The sequence below is a fragment of the Antedon mediterranea genome, chromosome 2 (assembly GCF_964355755.1).
Source record: "Antedon mediterranea chromosome 2, ecAntMedi1.1, whole genome shotgun sequence".
In the NCBI taxonomy this organism is placed as follows: domain Eukaryota; kingdom Metazoa; phylum Echinodermata; class Crinoidea; order Comatulida; family Antedonidae; genus Antedon; species Antedon mediterranea.
In genome coordinates, this window is record NC_092671.1 from 2737776 (window position 1) to 2760596 (window position 22821).

The 22821-nt window shown below is 29.9% G+C and overlaps 1 protein-coding gene across 2 annotated transcripts in view; it reads left to right on the plus strand.

The window, feature by feature from the left end:
* The window catches only part of LOC140040049 (tubby-related protein 3-like), a 39632-nt gene that overhangs the window by 10264 nt on the left and 6547 nt on the right, over positions 1–22821 (plus strand). For both annotated transcript variants that reach the window (XM_072085699.1, XM_072085700.1), the window contains 8 exons: positions 4595–4763; positions 7884–8003; positions 8943–9151; positions 15409–15585; positions 15729–15841; positions 16574–16688; positions 20805–20903; positions 21417–21504. In XM_072085699.1, coding sequence (XP_071941800.1) covers positions 4595–4763; positions 7884–8003; positions 8943–9151; positions 15409–15585; positions 15729–15841; positions 16574–16688; positions 20805–20903; positions 21417–21504 — 1090 coding nt within the window. The remainder of the gene's footprint in view (positions 1–4594; positions 4764–7883; positions 8004–8942; positions 9152–15408; positions 15586–15728; positions 15842–16573; positions 16689–20804; positions 20904–21416; positions 21505–22821) is intronic.

A 22821-nucleotide genomic window follows, 5' to 3' on the forward strand; every position in this document is an offset into this window, starting at 1 on the left:
ATTTTTCTTTTTGATTTTTCTTTTACAGCGAACATTCTAGATTATTCAGTTTGTGAGTGAGTAACATGACCTGTGATAAATCAAAGCACGTCCAATCAACTTCAATACTTCCTATCGTTGTAGTAAAGATTTTATGAACTGCCGTCGGGTAACGACGACACTGACATGCATAGATTTCTGACAAGAGATTTGGTGTACAAAGAAATGCAAATTGTAAAAAGTTACTTACAGTACATTAGGCCTACTAATGATGTAGATAGAAAAACAAGTTTTGATATAAAAATCAATATTACTCTCTCTTATATCCTTTTCAAATCTTTGTAAATTATTGCAAGTTGTTACATTTTGCAGATGTCCCCCTGTAGTGTAAAGAGGATGGTAAATACTGTGTCATGTCAAAATATAGACGATAGCCCACGACAATAAATGGATAAATTAACATTTTTTTCTACGGAAGGCAAAAGAATTTAGTAAAGTTTTCATCCTAGATACAGTAGAAGGATATATTACTGTCTTAAATGCAAATAATATTTTCGTGCAATTTAAGTGCGATCAAATGATGTCATACTGTAATTAATAAGAACAATAATATTGTTGTAACGTACGTAACAATGTTTTTGTTCTTGTGTTGACTGTGTAAATATCATACTTAAACTCTGTTTTAGTGAATCTGCAGAAAAGTATAAATACTGTATGTTTTAAAGATGTACTGTGTTTTCTAATAAAAAATGGACAAAATTTAAAAAAACTTTTTTTTTAAAGGCAAAAATAATCATTATGTTTAAAAAACCTGTTGTCTTTAGACAATGAATCTGTGGTTGAATATTCTTTAAAATACATTTTTCAGGTAAATAAAATGTTTGGTTCATTCAATTTTTGAGAGCAAAATGACTTGATCAACAAAAAAATGTTTTTAATTATTTTTTCAGGACAATATTATTTTTGAGATAATGTTGAATGATATTTTAAATGATCTAAAATTTAATAGTCAATATTATCTAATTATAGTATTATATTTCATATTATTGACAAAAAAAAGTTGATATCTAGAAAATTCACACAAAAGCAGTTAGCATTCATTATGCAGTTTAAGAGAGTGTGATGTTCACACTTACTGACAACAGATTCCTAGTTATTACCGAATGCGCCAATAAAGATTAATGTAGTTATTAGCAAGACACCGCTGTTATTGACAGGCTCCTTTCACATGAGCCATTAATTCTATGTCTTCTTATTGGAGTAGTTTAGCACTGCAAAATGAATATCTTTACCAGGATCTGAATGTACGGTATTATAATTAGAAGAACTAATATACTCGATATTCCCTTCCTTCAATACAGTAGAAGATGTCATGCAAATGACAAAAAAAAGTAGCGGAAACAACCTATTGTATTATAGTTGAATATTTTATTGTATCAATTAAATGTCAAAATAAATTTATTTCTCAAGGAATTAACTTATTTAACAATAGTATCAAGCAAAAGGCTTTTTATTTCGCTGGACCAGAACATAATTTAAAATTCAACCATTTATTGACAATAAAGAGATAGTTAACGCTACATAGATTATCAAGCTAAAGAATTATTTGTCGATCATTTGTACTGTTATAGTTATTTAAAAATTCAAAGACAATATTTAATATTTAACAGTATTTTGTGAGTTTATTTATTTTTTTCTAATGAGAAACTAGACATCATTAGACATGATTTTAACACTTTGTTATACACTTTGTTGTACAGTATAGTCAACATCTACTTTGATGTTCTATTCATTTAAACTTCTAAAAATAATTGCGATTTGTTGCAAGGATGAAATACTGTAAGAAGAAGAAGAGGAGGTTTGACAGTTCTTAAATGAGATTTGAGTTTGATGAAGACTACTTTGGACACCTGCCTACCGACTCAGGTGTGAGTTTTACAGAAGATAAGATATTCATGACCTGTCCTGTATCATTTTCTAAACAGTCACTGATACAGTTTCAAATATTTAAGATAATGACCGGTGGTAATCGAGCAATAGCCGGTCATGATAGTGATTCTGACTGCAGTGTACAAGATAATTTAGGCTTGAAAGTGAAACATCACCAAATTTAGATACAGAAAACAATGTAAAAGTTGGGTGTGGCATACTACATGTTTAGAATAAAGTTTTAAACATTTGTCACCCCACTGGTTTAGTGTAAAGCTCTGTCTACACTATCAAACAAGTGTGCTGTGCCAAAATAATAGTAGTGATATGATGACATCGTGTCCATTACTGTAAAATAATTTTTAAGTATCAGGAAACCAAATTTCATGTTTGTCTACTGTATATTGTGTTCATGATTTCATTAATTTCATAGATTTTATCATAGAGATATTATGTTCACTGTAATATCTATGGTTTTATCGCTATCAATTATCATTATATTCTATGTATCTGTATGATGCAAGTGAAATAAATTAAAATGGGGGTTTTTTTTCGATTCTGTTATTTGATAAAGAATGCCTCATAAAATGTACTGTACAGGTACCACTGTACAAATGATAACAGCAATGAAGTGTTTGTTTCTTTTCCAACTTCTTTTAAATAAATATGTTCTCAATACCTGTATGTCTGTAAATAATCATGCCTTGCTGGCACATTATTTATTTAATAACCACCCACACTTCAATCAACCTAATAACCAATGTGATTAACAGATTATTTATGACTTATGACCAAACAGTAAGACAAAAATGAAAAACAAAATTATTTTCAGGAAAATAATTTGACCTTCTGTAAAGCTTGGTTCCCACACTCCACGCAATGATGTAAGCACATTGCAAGTTATTTGACCAATCATAGTGCACGATCATACAAACTGTGATTGGTCAACTCACTTGCGTTGTGCATACACTATTACAGTATGTTACGTCAAAGTGTGAACTAATCTTTAAGCTTTGTCTACACTATCAAACTGGTTTGACCAAAATAGTGTGATGTGCCCAAATAAGGTAGTGATATGCCCAAATAGATAGTAATATGACATCATAATGTCCATACAGTATATGGGCACATCACATTTTGTTGTCACATACCGTAAAGTTTGATAATATAGACAGAGCTTTACATTCAGTTTCTAAACAATTTTGTAACATTAATAACAAACATCTCAAAATTTAATGATGTTTTTCCCCCCTCAAAATAGTGATCATGTTTGAAGTTATGATTGATCCATATTTATTGAACTTACTATTTAAAGTACGGTAGATTATTGATACCAAACATTCTATTTAAATGATTTTTGCTAAAGATAGTTTTGAGTTTAGATTGGATTGAAGAGACTAACTTCAACGGAAATTATAAAGATCTTATAAATATACAGAAGTCATACTGTACTGTATATCTGTAACTCCAAAAGAATCATTCGCATCAAACACTTCGGATGCTGCCCTACAGATTTCTCGTCCATCCATGCATCAATCTATCTCTGAACGGAATATTATGTTGTGTAGTTCTATTATTTCATTGCTCAATTAATTTCAGAAAATAAAAAATGTTATATCTGGTTGTTTTGTCATTACAGTGTATTTGGTTCTTCACAAAATATTGTAAATTGTGAATTAGAAATGACCTATTTATTCTTTTCATCTCCACCCTGTTTAGCTTTAACTATCGGTTTGGAAAATCTAGTTTTGCGAAGGAACAATCTCTTGTGAACTACTTTTTTATCAGTGTGTCGCAAACAGTTATTTCAATTCCGATGAGTTTAAAATAAAATGCAAAATTAATAGAGATGTTTAAAAAAAATCTTTAGGTTGTATGTTATTGTTAATGTCATCGCTTTAAACATTCAGCATATGCAAATTAAGTAAACAGTGTCACTTTTATCTTCAGATGACCAGTAAAGGACAAAAACACATTTTGTAAATTGAATTTATAAGGCAGAATGGCTGTACTAATTTGATTTTCAAATTGAAATAGCTTTCACAGCCAATTTCCATTTTAATTAAAATTATTCATTTTTTGAAGAAATAATTTTTATTAAAAAATGTTTCATGCCATTTTACTTTGGAATAGACTTCCAAAGAACTTGAAGGATATTACCTCTCATGTTCCCTTCAAGGTAAAGAAATATCTTGCATCAAAAATTACAATTTAGTACCAATAGTCAATATTTAATTTAATCTTAATTGTAAAATAAAAATCTAATTACATTGTCAATAATAATTAATTGAATATAAACTGTACATATTTAAAATATTTTTCTATGAAATGTCGTTTATAAACAAAACCTAATTTACAAATTTATATTTTCTCTAAAACCTTTTACTTATAAAATATCTGTATACCGGTAATATCTAAATTATAATTATCATACTTTATATTTGAATTTTTACGTAAATATAATTTGTTTTTATGTTGAGGACCCCTTCAGAAACAAGCTCTTGAGCTTAAAGGGTTATCCTCTGCTATTTCATATACTGTAACTTATTTTTCTTGTATTATTGTTGTACAAATTGTTTGATCTGTCTTTTTTTTTATATGAATGGCAATAAATATTACAATTACAATTACAACTGTTATGTTATCTTTGAACAATAAAATAAATTATCTTTTTTTTTCATTCTAGCGAGCGCTCCTTATGGAGAAGCAGCGACAGAAAAACAGTACACCCATGATGATGAAACCAAATGAAGAGAGAACTGGTTCTGCTGGCAAAACAAAAAGAAGGCTGCCAGAGGAAACCAGACCTTTGGTTTCTCCAACCAGAAGCTCATCAGCCAGTGACAGTTTACATGGTACAGTACAATGTTTTTTTATTATACATCTAAAGCCCCATTCACACTTGGTTAAGTAACCATGCAGTCAGCAATTTCCTTCCAACATTATAGTAGAACTTTTATGGAGTTACATGTATTTTGGTTTTGGTCCTAATTTTTTTTTTTGGGTCTACAATAGGCTAGGTTAAATCTTGAGTACCACCAAATGAATGACTCCTTTATCTTGAATCTTAACAAAAGATCCTGGGGAGGATTTGAACCCATAAGATTTCTTACCATTAAGTTCAATGCATCTACTCATTGTTTACATAAATATTCTACAGGATATTAACAACATTCTGCGCCAAAGTAGTGCATTATACTCTGTTAATTTGCTACTACATTCATAACATATCAATCATGCTGTTAGCAGCGTTTCACACACACAGAGTTTTAAGTGTTTTTATATACCGAGTCTAGATAAATCTCACTTTATACAGTATAACTGTCTTTGTATTTATGGACTTGTCGTCAATGATGATGTCATTTGTTTATGATATTCTATAAATAAATTCATTTGTGTTCGACCTTAATTTAATGTTGATAGCCACATCCTTAGGATGTTTTATTTGTCAGTGATTAGTTCTGTTTGGGGATATTCTCTGTTGGGTTGGGGTGGGAATGTTGGTAGGGGAGATAGGGATAGAATAGACAGGTTGGTGAGGAGGGCAGGGAGGATGGTTGGATGTGAATTACCTGTGGTGGACTCGGTCTATCATGAACGGTTGCGCAATATGTTTAGAGTGATATGGAATGATGTTAGTCATCCTCTTAACTCGGACATTGCCGACTGCCTTATGGAACGTAGTGGTAGACTGAGGCCGCCACGGGGATCCACTGAACGCCATCGTCTCTCCTTCCTCCCAAGGGCATACAAGACTATAATGAAAGGTATCAAAGATAGGGGAATTTATTACGATCCACTTTTATTGTTATTATTATTTACTTATGTATTAGGCCTATCATTTCTCTTTTAAATACGGCATTGTTATTAACAACACAATTTCCCAAGTTGGGATGAATAAAGTTTTCTTGTATCTTGTTAAAGTCTTTAGAAAAATAAGGGAACTTGCTTAATTCATGATAAAAAACATTATTTTTAAATAAAGAGTGAAAGTGATGTTGGTATTGTTATGGTATTGTTATGGTATTATCACTAATCCAATAACGTCACATACTGTACAGCAATGTGTGAGCTACAAAAATAAAATAATTAGTTACAATGATGGCTATGCATGGTACAGTACTTTAAATTCCCCCAGTTTCTTGAGCTCGTTATTGGAAATTCTTTGCAAAGCGGATAGAGATGACGTACTGTGTAATGCAGACAAACGCATTGCTTATAAGTTCGTTTATAAGAAGTGATGAATATCATTTTGAAAAATTAAAAAAAAACTATTTTATGATACTAGCAAGCTAAATATAATAATGTACAATTAATGTATAATTTTCCAATGATAATAACTGGTAATTAATCTGTTGGATTAGTACAGTAGGTAGGTAGTAGGTGATGATAATGATACTTGTACACAGTACACCAAACATGTCAAATATTGATATTTAAAATGATTTTAATTTACTATAAAAAATTTGAACATTATATGAGTTTGTTTTTTACATGCGTGTACGGTATTGATCGTCCAACCACAATTTAAAGTGCATTGCCATCCCACAATGCTCTTGATGATGATTAATCGTGTGCTGTAGTCTGGTTCATTTCTTGCCATTTGAATAAATTATATTTAGGATAAGATTAAGATTATCAAAATGTCTACATTAATTCAAAAACCTGAAAAAATTAATATTAATAAATTATCAGACTTTGAATAGGCCATTTTGCAGTTTGAATAAAGTTATTCACTTCTGTATTTATTTTATTTATTTATTTTTTTAAATTTCACTTTTAAAAAGACAAAAGAAAAGGTGAATTTTAACCAAAATCCATTTTAGGTATTTTTTTGCTTTAAATTACATTTTTTCCAGGAAAATATTTTTCTTTCGATCCCGATTTTGGTCAAAGTGAAAAACTATTATTATTTGATCATGCCATATTCAACAAAAAATAAACTATTTTTTAGGGGAACAATATATCTTTAATAAATACTTTTGTATATATAAATAACTGTAAAAAGCCTTAGAAATGTTATTTTGATGTCAATAACCCATTGTATTTTACAATCATTTCAATTGTTCCCAATGTACAGTACAATACACATTGTTATACAATAATATAATCATGGACCTATAAATTAGAGGTCCACAAAATAATTACTTATTCATTTCCTAATTTGTATAACAATCATTGCTTACACAGTTAGCTCATTTAAAAAAAAAGATGAATACAGTATTTTGACTGAATATTTCTTACATTGTGCAAAATTACTGTAAATGGAACGAAATTGTAATTAATTTATATTTATTTTAATAGTAAAAAAAAAAGAGAGCAATATATTATAATAAATAATATTAATAAAACTAGAAAACAAATGACAATCATGAATCACAAAATGTATGCAAAACGAAGAAATAGGTTTTGTACGCTAAATCTATGTTGAATTGAAGCGTCTGAATGTAAATTCAACATTATGCCAGCAGGACATTGGCTTCGTTCAACATTAATTATAATGAATTGTGGCAGCGCTATAAAGCTATGATGACAATTCTCTTCATTAATACGAATATCCGCTAATTCTACCTGCCGTAATAAGCTATTGTATATAAATTGTACAAATTTGAATATCAAAAAGTCTATAGAATAATTGGAAATTATCTTCAGCATTAATGTGGATTTTGTTTTAATATAAATTAGGAAAGATATTTGAATTTAAAGAATTTCTTATTTCTTATTAAGTGAATTTAATTACAGAATAGAATGATTGATTACTATACATTTTTACACACTTAACTATTTGCTGTTATCATTGCCGGGTGCAGCGCCTTTCCAACCCCCCTAAATTTTGTAAATTATAATGCAAAAGATAGGACACTAATTTCAGTTCAGGACCTAAAATTTGCAATTTTTAGGCCCTGTGCCCCCTATTTCAAATTCTTGGATCCGCCACTGGCTATATTATTATTCTTTATGATTGCGTTAAACAGGTATTGATGGCCCCGCCTCGTACATGTTGAATGGTAGTACCACCACCGTGCAAGTACTCACAGTAGGTTGTACAAGTACAGACTCAGATGACGAAACTCTGCAATTTAAAGAAACAACAGGTACGTTTAGTTCTTATTTTATTTATCTTACGAATGCAAAACAAACAGGATATACTGTAAGCAAGGAAATACTAAACAATTCAAACACCTACAGTATGCTACAAAAACCAACAAAAAAAAGCAAATTAATTTATTTCTCAAAATCTGTCTATTTAAAGAGTTATACGCTTGTATTATTTTATCTGCAAATTATTTTGTGGATATTCTAAAACATCTAGTATAAGAAATTGACCAATTACAAATATTTTCGACATTGAAAATGGTTAAAATAGTACAATTAAATCAGAATAGTAATTAGTATTAAAGCCATTGTTATTGTTGATAAACAATGTTGAGCGGTTAACATAATTGCGACGCCCTGCTTGGTACTAAGTGTCCACAACTGTGTGAATGGCTACTAAGGCAGATTATGCAGAACTACCTGAATAGATTCTGAACTCCCTGCTGATATACTAAACTTTGTAGTATACTGACAAATATGAATTTACAGTAATTCATTCTTGATCACAAGTACAAGAGAGAGAGATAGGAAGAAAAAAAAAACACAACTATGAAACAGCTTAAACTAACCTCTGTTACGACAGGCACAGTTAGATTTTAGATTTATTGAGTTTCGTTTTTTTTTAATATTTTTATTTTAATGAATGAAAATGTCATCTATTCCTTTGCCAGTACTGAATTTACAAGTAGCAATGAATTTAATGGTACTGAAAAAAAATATTTTAGATATTCTGTCAAATACTGCAGAACATCATCTTAAAGATATCAAATCAAATATGGTTTTATGAACAATCTAATATCATAATTCTCCAAGAATGCACTGATTATGTTTAAATAACATATATAAAACTGACTCCAAATAACGAGAGGCAAGCCATTATTCAACGCTTCGATCTGTATTGTGTTTTCAACTTCCTAACAAAAATATTTTTTTTATAGAAACTGAAAAGAAATTAAAAGCAATGGGAATATCATCGAGAGCGAACTTTGAGGAGAATGACGAGCAAATGATACCAACAGCGCCCTCCCTACAAGCTACGTCGCCATACTCCCCTCCAACGTACCAGGATGCTGTAGATAACAGCATGAACTCAAATTCAAACTCAAACTTAAACATAGAAAATCAAGAGCGACAAAATTCAGGAACAGTAAGTATAAATAGTCAATTCGTATTTGAATAAAGCATAGATATTCTATTCATACTTAGATAGTATAAATAGTCAATTCTTACATGAATAAGTAAGGATAAATAGTCTATTTGTACTTGAATAGTAAGTAAGTAGAATAGTCTATTCGTACTTGAATTTATAGTATAGTCAATTCATACAGTTATAGTGTTGACTCAGAACAATACCAGTACCCACTGTTAATACGGAATACTGTATCTCGCCTCCTTATTTAGGCTAAATTCGAACACAAGAATTTCCATTTTTAAATGCAGTCTGTGTACTGTATACAGTATAACCATAGTCATCATCAGTACAAGCTTGGTGGCCTAGAGATACAGTAAATTTATTCTTAACTCTAATTTTTTTACTTAAAAAACATTATTACATAATAAATTGTCAAAGGAGTTTTAATTTACCGATATAATAAGGTACTGTTATTAGTCTTATTCTGGACTGATTAAAACGTTTATCATCATATTACAAAGAAGGCAAGTAGACTGGCCATGGAGACATCCATCAGTAAACTTTTATCCATTCTTTATGATTATTTCTATCATTTGTAATTAAAAAGACCGCAAGATAGCAAACAATACACACGACAAAGTAAAACCAATTAGTCAAAATTATTGGAAAAAAAATAGAATGGTTGGTAGAATGACGTCAAGACTTGCTTAACACTAATATTTACATCTAAAGGGACAGTAATGATGTACTGTAAGTACAGTAATTGTTCCAACTAAAGCTGACTTTTCCTCTGGATGATTATCAAACCAAAAACTTCACCAAAACCGGATCTTCTAATTTCTTCTTTATATACTGGGTATATATGTGCATTATACAAACAAAAACAACAAAAATCCACCCAGTAGTGTACACTGCTAGCATAGCATCCCAAATCACTATCAGGTTCAGTAGACCAAAAAAGCTCTGTACACACATTGTGACCAAAAAGTGTGATGTGCCCAAATATGGGTAAAACATCATCATGTCCATATTCTGTATGGGCACATTTGTTTGCCACAAAGTTTGATAGTGTAGACAGAGCTTTAAAGAATACAATTATTAATTTGAATCTTTAAAAATCTTACTTAAATTTCAATTTTGAGAGACTGCAATACAAGACAGTTTTATAGTTAAAGAACTGATGTTTTTTTATATCTCTACTGCCTATACTGCTAAACACAAATGTCATTTTGATTAAATTATACAATATTTCAACTTACAGAGCATGTAGCATAATTTAATAGCATTTTACTACAATAATAAAATACATTTATAAAGATTTCCGTTAATAAAATATTTCAAATGATTTTGTCAAGAAATCCATTTTTTATGTTATTGCAAAATTTGCCGTGAATGATTTTTAAATTAACTGGCTACCATGGTAGCGACGTATAAAACCATTTGCGTTATTCATTGTTAATAACCTGCGATAGCTAATATTCTGCAGCCAGGGACGTTGCTCTTTGATACTCTACAGAATTGTGAAGAGTAAATTAACCAGTTTTTTCCATCACAGCCTTTTAAATCTGAATAACGATAATTATGCAAGGAAAACATAATGCAATAGTTACTACACACAAAGTTTATTATAATTGGTCAACAAACGTATTGATTTTTCAATTAATCAATGTGGATATTGTGTGTAAGGAATTCAAATTATAATTTATAATAAAGTACAGTACTACATCATGTGAACTCATGATTTATCAATTTCATTATAATATTCATTATGTATTAATTATTATGTGGCATGAAAGCATTATTATTTATATTATTAATAATTACCACCCTATTGTCATTATCATGTCGTCATTAGTACCGTAAGACCATGGAGTAAAGAATTACTATTCTATACTCTTCTATTCTATACTATTCTATATTATATAACACCTATATAATTTCCTGTCATTTGATTGGACGAATGTGGGTCACATGGCGTGCAATAGTACGCACTATTCAACGATCGTTAAATAGTACTTTTTGAAACATTTTTGTGTACGAAAAAAAAACGTCTAGATGTTATATAAAACAAATAATGAATGTTTTGTATTCGTGTAATGGTACAAATAATGGCACTTGGTGAATGATGAAAGGTTATATCAACTCGGCTTTGCCTCGTTGATATAACCTTTCATCATTCACCTCGTGCCATTATTTGTACCATTGCACTCATAAACATTCATTATTTGTATACTATTCTATACTATACTATTCTATATTATATAACACCTAAATAAATTCCTGTCATTTGATTGGACGATTGTGGGTCACATGGCGTGCAATAGTACGCACTATTAAACGATCGTTTAATAGTACTTTTTAAAACATTTTTGTGCACGAAAAAAAAAACGCCTCGCGGATGAAAAAAAATCTAGTACACAAATTATCCTATGATATGGCTCTGTACTGTGAATTACAACAGCGCCACCTGTCGTCTGGGCTCAGTTTCGTTTTTCTTTTATACATTTGTGTACGAAAAAAAAAACGTTTCGCGGATGAAAAAAAATCTAGTACACAAATTACCCTATGATGATGGCTCTGTACTGTGAAATACAACAGCGCCACCTGTCGTCTGGTCTCAGTTTCATTTGTAAACACCACCGCGAGATATGCAACAGCAGCAGATATTTGTGTACGATTTGGACATTATGTACTAATTTCATTCAAAAAGGCATTTAAATTAGCTTTAGATCGTTTTTAGGATTTTGATTAATTAATGGGGACATCCCTACAAGACGTGGAATTGTTGGAAAAACCATAATTAGCTTAGATAAGTTCCAATTGCCTGTCGAAGTTTTGCCTTTCAGCCAAGCTAGTACTAGGCTACTAGGTCTAGCCTAGGCCATGCTAGTATTAGGCTAGGCCTATGATTGTTTGGTCGTTTGTTGACATAATTAACACAAAAGTAGGTGTGTTTACGAAATCCATATAAATATAACATTTAATATAAAATTATTAAAAACCAAATGTTACTGTTTTAATCAATGTGTGTGAATGAAATGTAGTAAGCTTTGGCTAGGGCTACCTTTTATTTGATTCAAATAACTAGAATTTATTTAGATGTTATATAAAACAAATAATGAATGTTTTGTATTCGTGTAATGGTAAAAATAATGGCACTTGGTGAATGATGAAAGGTTATATTTCAACTCGGCTCATCGCCTCGTTGAAATATAACCTTTCATCATTCACCTTGTGCCATTATTTGTACCATTACAATCATAAACATTCATTATTTGTATACTATTCTATACTATTACTATTCTATACTCCATGATACTACTACTCTACTATAGTACAATACATCACACATTCTGACATTCAAGTCCTATTTACATAATTTTATAATATTTTGCAATATTTATTCATTCATTATAAAAAAAAAGATACATAATATTAGAAGATGATTGATATGCCTATTAAGTAACAAAGTTTCTTTTTTTACTATTCTAATTTCCATAATTAAATCCTTGAAAATTATTCCAGAAAAATTGTCTTAAAATATTCATCGTCGATCGTTAATGTCCTAGTATATAATCATGGAAGGGTTATGTAGTTAATTAATCTATTACATTTAACAACAAAAATAAAATAAATTGTATCAATTCCAATTAAAATGTATCAATTTCATTATGTCTGAAACCGATTTCCAAACCACAGTTAGTTGAAATTCAATTGTAATGAAATAGTCTAAGAGCCTGTTCGGACGTAACAAATTTACATGTGTAACTGTAATGGTCACGTGTGCTGTAAATTTTGAGATAAACTTGCAGTTTCAAAAATTCACCTCATGAGGTAGATTTTTCAATTACACCTTAAACCGCAAGCTGATTAATCGCAAGATAAGGAGCAATTTTTTACCAAAATAGTGTAAAGAGAAATGCATGAAGTATGGCCCTGCTGGGTATTTTTTGTTAGTTTACACGTGTAAATTGTTCATCGTCTGAACGATCACTGCTTATTATATGTAAAGTTACACATGTAACTGATTTTACATCCGAACACAGTCTAAACTGTTAATTCTGAGTGATATCTTTTGTGTTATGAGCTGGACATTCCATGACTGTTGCGATGTAATTGGACATTCTGTGTGTTTTCTGTCAGTATCCCAGCAGGATATCTCTTCTGTTATAATGATAGCTTTAAGGCTTAGCCTGTAATTATCGAGAATGTTTCTTATTTGCATGTACGAGAGATAAGTAGTTGTCTAAAGAAGAGAAGACATTGCTTAGAAATATTTACAGGCTTGCATTTGCATGATGCGATTGTCACGCTGTTCTTGCCTGCAGTAAATTTATTAATTTATTTCTGACACAAAACATTAAGGTCTAAATTCGAATGCATAGATCTTTTGTAGATTTTACAGTTTAATCTCCTGGTACTGTACAACAAGCCATTGAAATACATGTTCTGGCATGCGGCTAGCTGGTAATCTCACAGCTGTTGTTAATACCAAAAGATCCATTGAATGTATTAAAATGAGGATAACTCCAAATAAAGAGAAACACATTGAGAATTAGTTCGCTGTCATTTGAGTTATACCATCTTAATAATACTAATGAAATGTATATAGACCAATCAATTAGACAAGTAGATTCAAGTAATTATCACCCTTTCACGCCCCAGTTTATTTTATGTGATATCTAAGTCTTAAAAGATATGTACAGTATGAACACTTTTGATATTAATGCTGTGTTTATTAGATAATCTTAAGAGACAGCTAGCTTAAGTTTACAACGAAGAAACCCTCTTCACTTTCTGAAGGACGTGTAACAACTTACAAAATTGTAAACAAAATCTTAGTCTTCTTTCCTTGTCATATTACTAATAATTCTTTGAATATAATTAATCTTGAAATAAAACAGTCAAATTCGTACTTATAGCAAACAATACACAACATTTTCTTAAATCTTTATAATAATTAATAATTTTGTGTTTATACTAATCTAAAAATAAAGTGAAATCAGATAATACATTGAGACTGTATGATTGGTTTGTTTGGCATTTTGCTAATTTGATTTAGCAAAATCCAACCATTGGTCCAACTAAATAAAATGATGATTATGCACAATGATTAGAGTAATATCCATCCATCTCAATTTAATCAATTATTGTTTATAGTATATTTATACAAATGATAAGTTATAATATATTTTCTTTTACAATTTTGACATATTTTCTTTAAAAATATTATATTGTATATTATATTATATGTCGGTATTGGAAATATACTGTAGGATGGTTACTTTGGTAAGATAAACACATTCAGCCTGCCTGCAACCATAAATCAAATCATTTTTGTGTACTTTTGAATATATAATATTTATACATATAATAAAGTTATAATATATAAAATGTTTTTACTGTTACGATATTTACAGTACATGTATTTTCTTTGAAAATATTTTATTTACAGTATCATGTCTTTGAAATTAGGATGGTTAATTTTAAGGTATAACAATCAGACTGTCGGCAGCCATAAATCAAATCATTTTTGTGTACTTTGTAACATTTTTTTGTATCTAAATAGTTATACAAATAACAAGTTATATAAAATGTATTTACTTTTACGATTTTTTCATACAGTATATTTTCTTTGAAAATATTCTATTTATGTTTTGGAAATGAGGATGAAGATAAAACAATAAGCCTGTTCAAAGTCATAAAACAAATCATCATCATCAATCTAAAGTTTACAGTTATTTTGTTGTATTGTCGTGTACACTTGGTAACCATGGCAGCACAAATTGCATCAGTCGCTATAGTAATGTTGTTATGAATTTTTAAGATGAAGAAAGTGTAATTTGTTTTAAGTGGCTGCAGTAACCTTGTCTAGTTGTGTTCTTGTAAAATAATTAATCCAAGAGTTTTGTTTTTCTGTTTTGCTCTCAAAGAAAATGAATTTTGATAATTATAGATATTACTGATAGTTAGTAGTAAATACAGTACAGTACTTATCTCTGTATATTGCTTTTATTAACCATCCAAATGTTGCATTATTAAAATACCCATGTCCTTATGTTTATAAGTTTCCATACCAAATAATAAAAAAAACATATTTTTGAGTTTTCTGTGGCCACCAAACTGATTTTGGACTTTGTCGTCTTTTATCGTTGTTGATTTCTTCTCAATTTCTGTATTTTACTGACTGTTCAGACCTTCCATACATTTATAATGTTTTATTTAATATTTATAAAATATTTTATTTACTGTATATATTTTATTTTTATTAGGACTCGAGAGGTGCTATTGGCGGAGGTCTCACAATAGATGATTTGGATGCATTCGTACTACGACCTGCGCCACAAGGCCAAACAGTAAAATGTAGAATTTCTCGCGATAAAAAGGGCATCGACCGAGGCATGTACCCGACATATTTCTTACACATGGAACGAGATGATGGAAAAAGGGTAATGTTAATTTTATTGTAACATAATGTTTTTTTAAAAATATATTTTGTTGTTGAGTTTACCAATGGTTTTCCCAGTCTTATTTCTGATTTATGGGTGTTAATCTTAAATGATTAATTATGAAATTGTTTGCGTTTTTGTAGATTTTCTTGTTGGCAGCTCGTCGAAGAAAAAAGAGCACGACTTCAAACTACTTACTTTCAACAGACGCCACAGATTTGTCAAGAGATGGGGAAGCATACTCTGGAAAGCTACGGTAAGTAGTTTCTTGAAAATTGTATTAATATTGTCAGGTTTTTAGTTAAAAGATTATACTTTCATTACATTAGGAATATGCAACATGTAATAATGTATAATGTTCTTAATAATAAATATTTATTACTACTAAAAAATTTTGATACCAGTGTTTTCTAAGCACTGTCTACACTAGTTTGACAAAAAAATGTAATGTGTCCAAATATGGTAATGATATGACATCATCATGTCTATATATGGGCACATCACATTTTGTTATCACATAAAGTTTGATAGTGTAGACAGAGCTTAAAATTATTATATTTAATTTGTATAACAAAAAATTATTTCATAATTAATATGTCATTATAAAATATAATTATATGATAAAATTACTGTATACCGTGAAACAAATTCATTTTGTTGGCAATAAAAACGATTCTAATGTTGCATATCATTTTAATATCTTGACTCTGTGATCTGTGAAATAAGCTATTACCAATCTATTGAAAATCGATTTTTAGTAGATAAAATTTGAAGGATGCTTTAGAACGACTCGTTCAACCTTGCAGTTGTAACCCAAATCAAACACGAATATGAAAATGAAAATAGCTAGAAGCTATTATTAACCATTTTCATAAAGTTCTGTGTAAAGGTTGTTGTTATGGATACTATACTATTGTCATATAAATTGCTGTTTGTAAAAGTAACGCTCTCTATGGTAAGATTTTAATTTGTTTTTTTTTTCTTCTAGGTCAAATTTCATGGGAACACATTTCACAATATATGATAATGGCATCAGTCCGGGCAAGCCAGGGCAACTGGATGATGGAAGCAATTTGCGAGAAGAGGTAGCGGCCGTAATCTATGTGAGTTTATTTGTGTTCTTATTTCTATTCCCCTCACTGAACTATTTTTAATAGCCCATCCTATTTATCTAGCCCATCCTATTTTGCTAGCCCAACCAAAAGTTCTGTCTACGCTATCAAAATAGTTTGACAAAAAAAGTTTGATGGTAGTGATATGCCCAAATGTGGTAGTGATATGCCCAAATAAGGTAGTGATATGCCCAAATAAGGTAGTGATATGCCCAAATAATGTAGTAATATGCCCAAATAAGGTAGTAATATGCCCAAATAAGGTAGTGATGTAACATCAGCATGAAAATTTGGGTACAGTTTTCACTAGCCTATCCAACACAGATTGGTTACTTGCATAGAGTGGTCCGAGTATATTGTACTTCAAGGAATAATATTTGCATAATAAAGATGAGCAGATTGGTATAGCATTGCACTTTCGTTATACGTGATTAAATTATAATTTATGATTCCATACAAAGTAAAATAATAGTAAAATCATTTCCAACGCAGTATAACATAGCAATGAAGTTGCACTAGTATTAGATATTATCTTGTGTGTTGAAAACGCTATACTGTTACATTTCCTCTAGAATTACCGCTGACAAGACTGAGTACTTTCCACAAGTATTAATTCATTTTGTTCTCTATGTCGCGTCTCTCTTGGGATTCGCACATATTCGTGTAATTGTTAACGCTGATCGTCTAAATTCAATTATCTACTATGTATGTCACTTTGCATCGTCTTCATTGATATGATCATTTCTTAATCTGTAATAAAATATTATCAATTTTAACCAGATTAAATTCTCATACAAAATATTTTATTAGTTTTCTTATTAAATTTTGATATACGAATTAAACATTTTTTTTTTATTAATTATTGAATTATAGACTAACAAATTATTCACTGGTTTAAACACCTGCTTTAAAAGTAACAAAATGTTGTGTATAATTGATTTTAACTAAATGTCTTACAAATATCTTTTTGTATTTTTTTTGCTAAACAAAACAAAAGAGACAGATAGATTATAGATTATTTACTAAGCACCATGATAACCCTTTAATGTCTAACTCTTCTAATTTATTGTCCGTATAAATACAATTTATAGTTGCTTTTTGTTGTAGTCTTCCTTTTATGACGCACTAGAAAGAAAAAGATGGTTTACTTAACATTTCCAAGGGGGGTGATTTAGGGTTTTTTATGTCACCCAAAATAAAATAACTGAGTTGTTGAAAACCTCAACAATATAAAATAGTTTACTTAACATTGCCAAGGGGGATAATTTAAGGTTTTTTATGTCACCCAAAATAAAATAACTGAGTTGTTGAAAACTTCAACAATATAAAATAGTTTATTTAACATTTCCAAGGGGGTGATTTAGCATCTTTTATGTCTCCTAAAATAAACTAACTAATATTGAGAAGGCTAAAATGCAGCAATATTAAGATTTTTTTCTGAAATGGCATTAATTGTCACTTTTATTTCAACATTTGACAACCGAGTCCAGATTTGTGCCTCAAACATGAATGCTTTTAAAACATAATGTCATGCAAGATTTTTGAAAGCCTCATAAATTGGTTTATGTTGTTACGCATTTTAACATGCAAGAAGCCAGTTTTTATGTGCTGCTGGCTATGAATTAAAATATAAAAAGCATCCGCAGCAGTAAAAAATTGTCCTTTTATATCTGCCATGTATTTGGATGTACAACTGCACACTACACAACAAACAGTCTGCTCTTTGCTTCCAGTTGTTGTATTTTATAGTCCATTTTCTAAAAGAAAGAATTTTTTAAGGTCAAAGTGGTATCTCTGACTTTTTACGTCAATTGGGGTATGCTGAATAAAAAAAATTATTATGGTTCACACATTAAATGTTTTAGTTATGTAGCCGCTGTTACAGATTTATTTTGTTTAAGGATCGTTAAAAATATTAATCATTTTTATACGTTCCATTTTTCAAATTAAATATATCCAGCATTGTAGAGCTAAACGAAAGATAATATACATCATTCTGTACAGTACTGAATTCTGTTTGTTTACATTGCTTCTCATATTAAACAACCTAGTACATGAAGTCATATCAAATCAATGCAATCTGATAATGCAATCTGAAAATGTATTGTATCTATTCATACGAGAAGTTGAGAAAGTTGCTTTAGGTGTCAGCTACAATCACTACAGCCTACTGTAATATACAGTAGGCCTACTAACTGGATTTCTTTTTACGTCGCTTCTCATATAAATAACATAGAACTGGCAGTCCAAATCAATGCAATCTGATAATGCCATTTGAACATTTATTGTATCTATTCATACAAGAAGTTGAGAAAGTCGATTTTGTGTCAGCAACAACCATGTGTTTAGCTTTTTTTTATGATTTATTAATTATTGATACAATAAAACTGAAGTATGGTTATTTTAGTGTTTTTCATAAACACATGTTTATAGTCTATGTTTAACAAGTTTACATAGTAATACTAATAGTATTTGTCAACATTATGACAGTATAGTATGTACAGTATACAGTATAGTATGTACAGTATACAGTATAGTATGTACAGTATACAGTATAGTATGTACAGTATACAGTATAGTATGTACAGTATACAGTATAGTATCAGTATACAGTATAGTATGTACAGTATACAGTATAGTATGTACAGTATACTGTACAGTATAGTATGTACAGTATACAGTATAGTATGTACAGTATACAGTATAGTATGTGCAGTATACAGTATAGTATGTACAGTATACAGTATAGTATGTACAGTATACAGTATAGTATGTACAGTATACAGTATAGTATGTACAGTATACAGTATAGTATGTGCAGTATACAGTATAGTGCTATTTGTATAGTCAACAGTACAGTATACAGTATAGTATGTGCAGTATACTGTACAGTATAGTATGTACAGTATACAGTACAGTATAGTATGTACAGTATACAGACTTACAGTACAGTATGTATAATACTATTTGTATAGTCAACAGTATAGTATACAGTATAGTATGTACAGTATACAAGATAGTATGTACAGTATACAGTATAGTATGTATATTACTATAATGTTTAGTCAGTATTCATACAGTATAGTATGTATACTTACTGTATATAGTCAAGAGTATACAGTACAGTATACTGTATAGCATTATAGTTATTACTGTATGTATCTACAGTATACAGTAGTATGGAGTATAGTACAATATGTTTCAGAGGAACACAGTAGTGATTATAACATTTTTATCTTGGAACATGTTTTATCAATTTTTCCTGAGAATTATTGTAAATAAATTGAATAGTTATTCCTTCTGAAATTTAAAACATATTGGCAGAATTTAGACGGAAAACCTATAATAGGCTTCATTTTATTTCTATTAATGTCTCGAGGTTAAGTGCACATAAAATGAAATGATTAGTAACTGAAGACGTAGAATGCTAATGAAACATACTTTTTAAAAAAAATGATTGTATTGATGAATTGATTTGGATGCCACAAAGCTGAACTTATTCGACTACATTATAATAATTATTGATATTTCACCAGAATTTATAAATTCTGAATGTTTGCATGGTTAAAATGTACCATAACTAAAATCGTGAAATTCATATTGCTGACTTTCCTTTATAAAATGAAATGATTAATAACTGAAGACGTACAATGCTAATGAAACCACCTTTTTTTTTAATGGTTGAAACTGATGAATTGATTAGGATGCCAGGAAGCTGAAGTTATTCGATTACATTATATTAATTATTTATATTTTTTACCAGAATTAATAAATTATGAATGTTTGCATGGGTTAAAACTAAATTCAATTGTACCATTACTAAAATCGTGAAATATAAATTGGTTATATAATGCTTGGTTATCACTAGGAAGGCAACACAAGTATATAACAAAACACGAGTACGTAACACAACGTAAGTGAGTTGACCAATCACAAGCGATGGATTAAATTGATTGGCGCTTGTCATTGGTCAACAGGCTTACGCTGCATTTACATCCTTGCGTTGCGTTCTAGTGGGAACCAAGCTTTACTGACTGATAATGCAGTACATATACCCTACTAATTGTTACAATTTTGAGTAATTATATTTGTGTTTTTCTTTCGTAGGACACAAACGTTTTAGGATTCAAAGGACCAAGAAAAATGACCGTTATCATTCCTGGCATGAGCTTAGATCATGAACGAGTTCCCATCAGACCGCAAAATGTAAGATAAAATATGCCAATAAGGTTTATCGCAAATAGTTGCGAGGAACTTCATTGCACAATGCATGATGGAAAGCCTTCCCATCATGCATCGCTAACGCTATTTGCGATAAACTTTATCATTTTATTTATATTCTTTATTTTTAATTTTGTATGTAAAGTAGTTGTATAATGAAACAAGTGGAACATTTCCAATACTTCTAATTTTGTAACCATTGATTTTTTTTGATAATTCATGTTGAATCAATGAATTTAATTAAAATATATAGTACAGTTCACATTTTTTTTTATATTAATGTGGATTTTTATTTTGTTATAAAAATACTGTGAACTTTCTACTGTAGCTGTAGATCTCGTATACATTTTTATTTTTCATTGTATAGTTATAAAAGCTAGGGTTGCAATAACATGAATAGATATATAATAATAATATATGTCGTTGTTGTTTCCTGTGCATATAGAATGGATAATGTACGTTTATAACGCAAGTTTACTTACCTTTCTCGTGTTTCAGAATCGAGATTGTTTGATTGAGAGATTTAAAGGAAAGCAGATGGATAATTTACTTGAACTGCACAACAAGACTCCGGTTTGGAATGACGGTTAGTAATTATAATTACACTCTCTTGCAGTATTTGATTTCTGAATATAGTAATCTGTTCTAAATTGTGACATGCTCTATATTATTATTCGGTTAAGTGATCCAATGAAATATAACCAGGTATATGTAAATATTATTATTAATTGTTAATTTAACTATAGTGTATTTTGTGATTTTCACCGAGCACCATTTCCCACCTGTCAATCAAACAAAAGTACTATAGTAGTTTTAATTTGACATACCATGAGCTGGTATCTTTAGGCCAGGTAGGTAATTAGTGGTATGGTAATTTGGTGATCAACATGCTTGCTTACTAATCACAGGGTCTTTGGTTCAAATCTTTGGTATAGTTTAATAACGAGAAACAGTATGACTAGGCTAAGCATCCTAACTTAACTTAGAAAGGACAGAGATTTGTTTTATCCCATGAATTAGTAATTGTACGTGAAATAAGAGAGAGCGCTTCTCAATAAAATTTAATCAAAGCAATATACAGTATATAATATATATTTGTGCGCCACTAATGATTGTCAATACCAGGTCAGTGTGATGGGACACTTGTTCATTTTGTCATTTGTGATTTTCATTTTACTATTATTCATACCCTTTTCAATCTATTAAAATTTTGCATTCACAACTCATATTCATTATGCATCACGTAATTAATGAAAAATGACACAACATGGCTGGTGTGCATCACATAGAGTTGAATGTCGCAACTCTTTATATAATATTATATATGTGTGTGTGTGTGCTGAACTGAAGCATTATAATTTGTTCTGCTTCAACACAAATAGTGCTGTAAGTTTCTGTTAGATAATTGCCATATTCCTAGTACATTGACAACTTAATAGTGGCAGGGAAGCTCTTATAGACACATCACTAAAACCTTAAATGAATTACAAAATGCATCTTCAGTTTAGTGGAACTAATGTTCTACCAAACTCAATTACATGCATTAGAATATTAAAATAAATCGTTAGAGTATGTACAGCATGGCCAGATATTGATTATAGTTTTTTTGCACTGTTTTTTCTCATTTTATATGAAGTGGTCTAAAAATCAGAATTATGTTCTTCCTGGCATTCTCATTAGTTACGATCAACAGTGAACATGACCTTTGAACCCTGGACGCCATGGAAATCATAAAATTCAAACTGGCTTTTTCAAGATTTCCTAAATTCTACCCTACTGTTTTAGTAATTATAATGTTTTACAGGTCATACAATTAAAGTTGTATTGATATTATTGTTAATAAAGTGTGTATGTTTCTTTACATTTAGAAGCAGTCCGGTTCATCTATTTATATTCATAATTT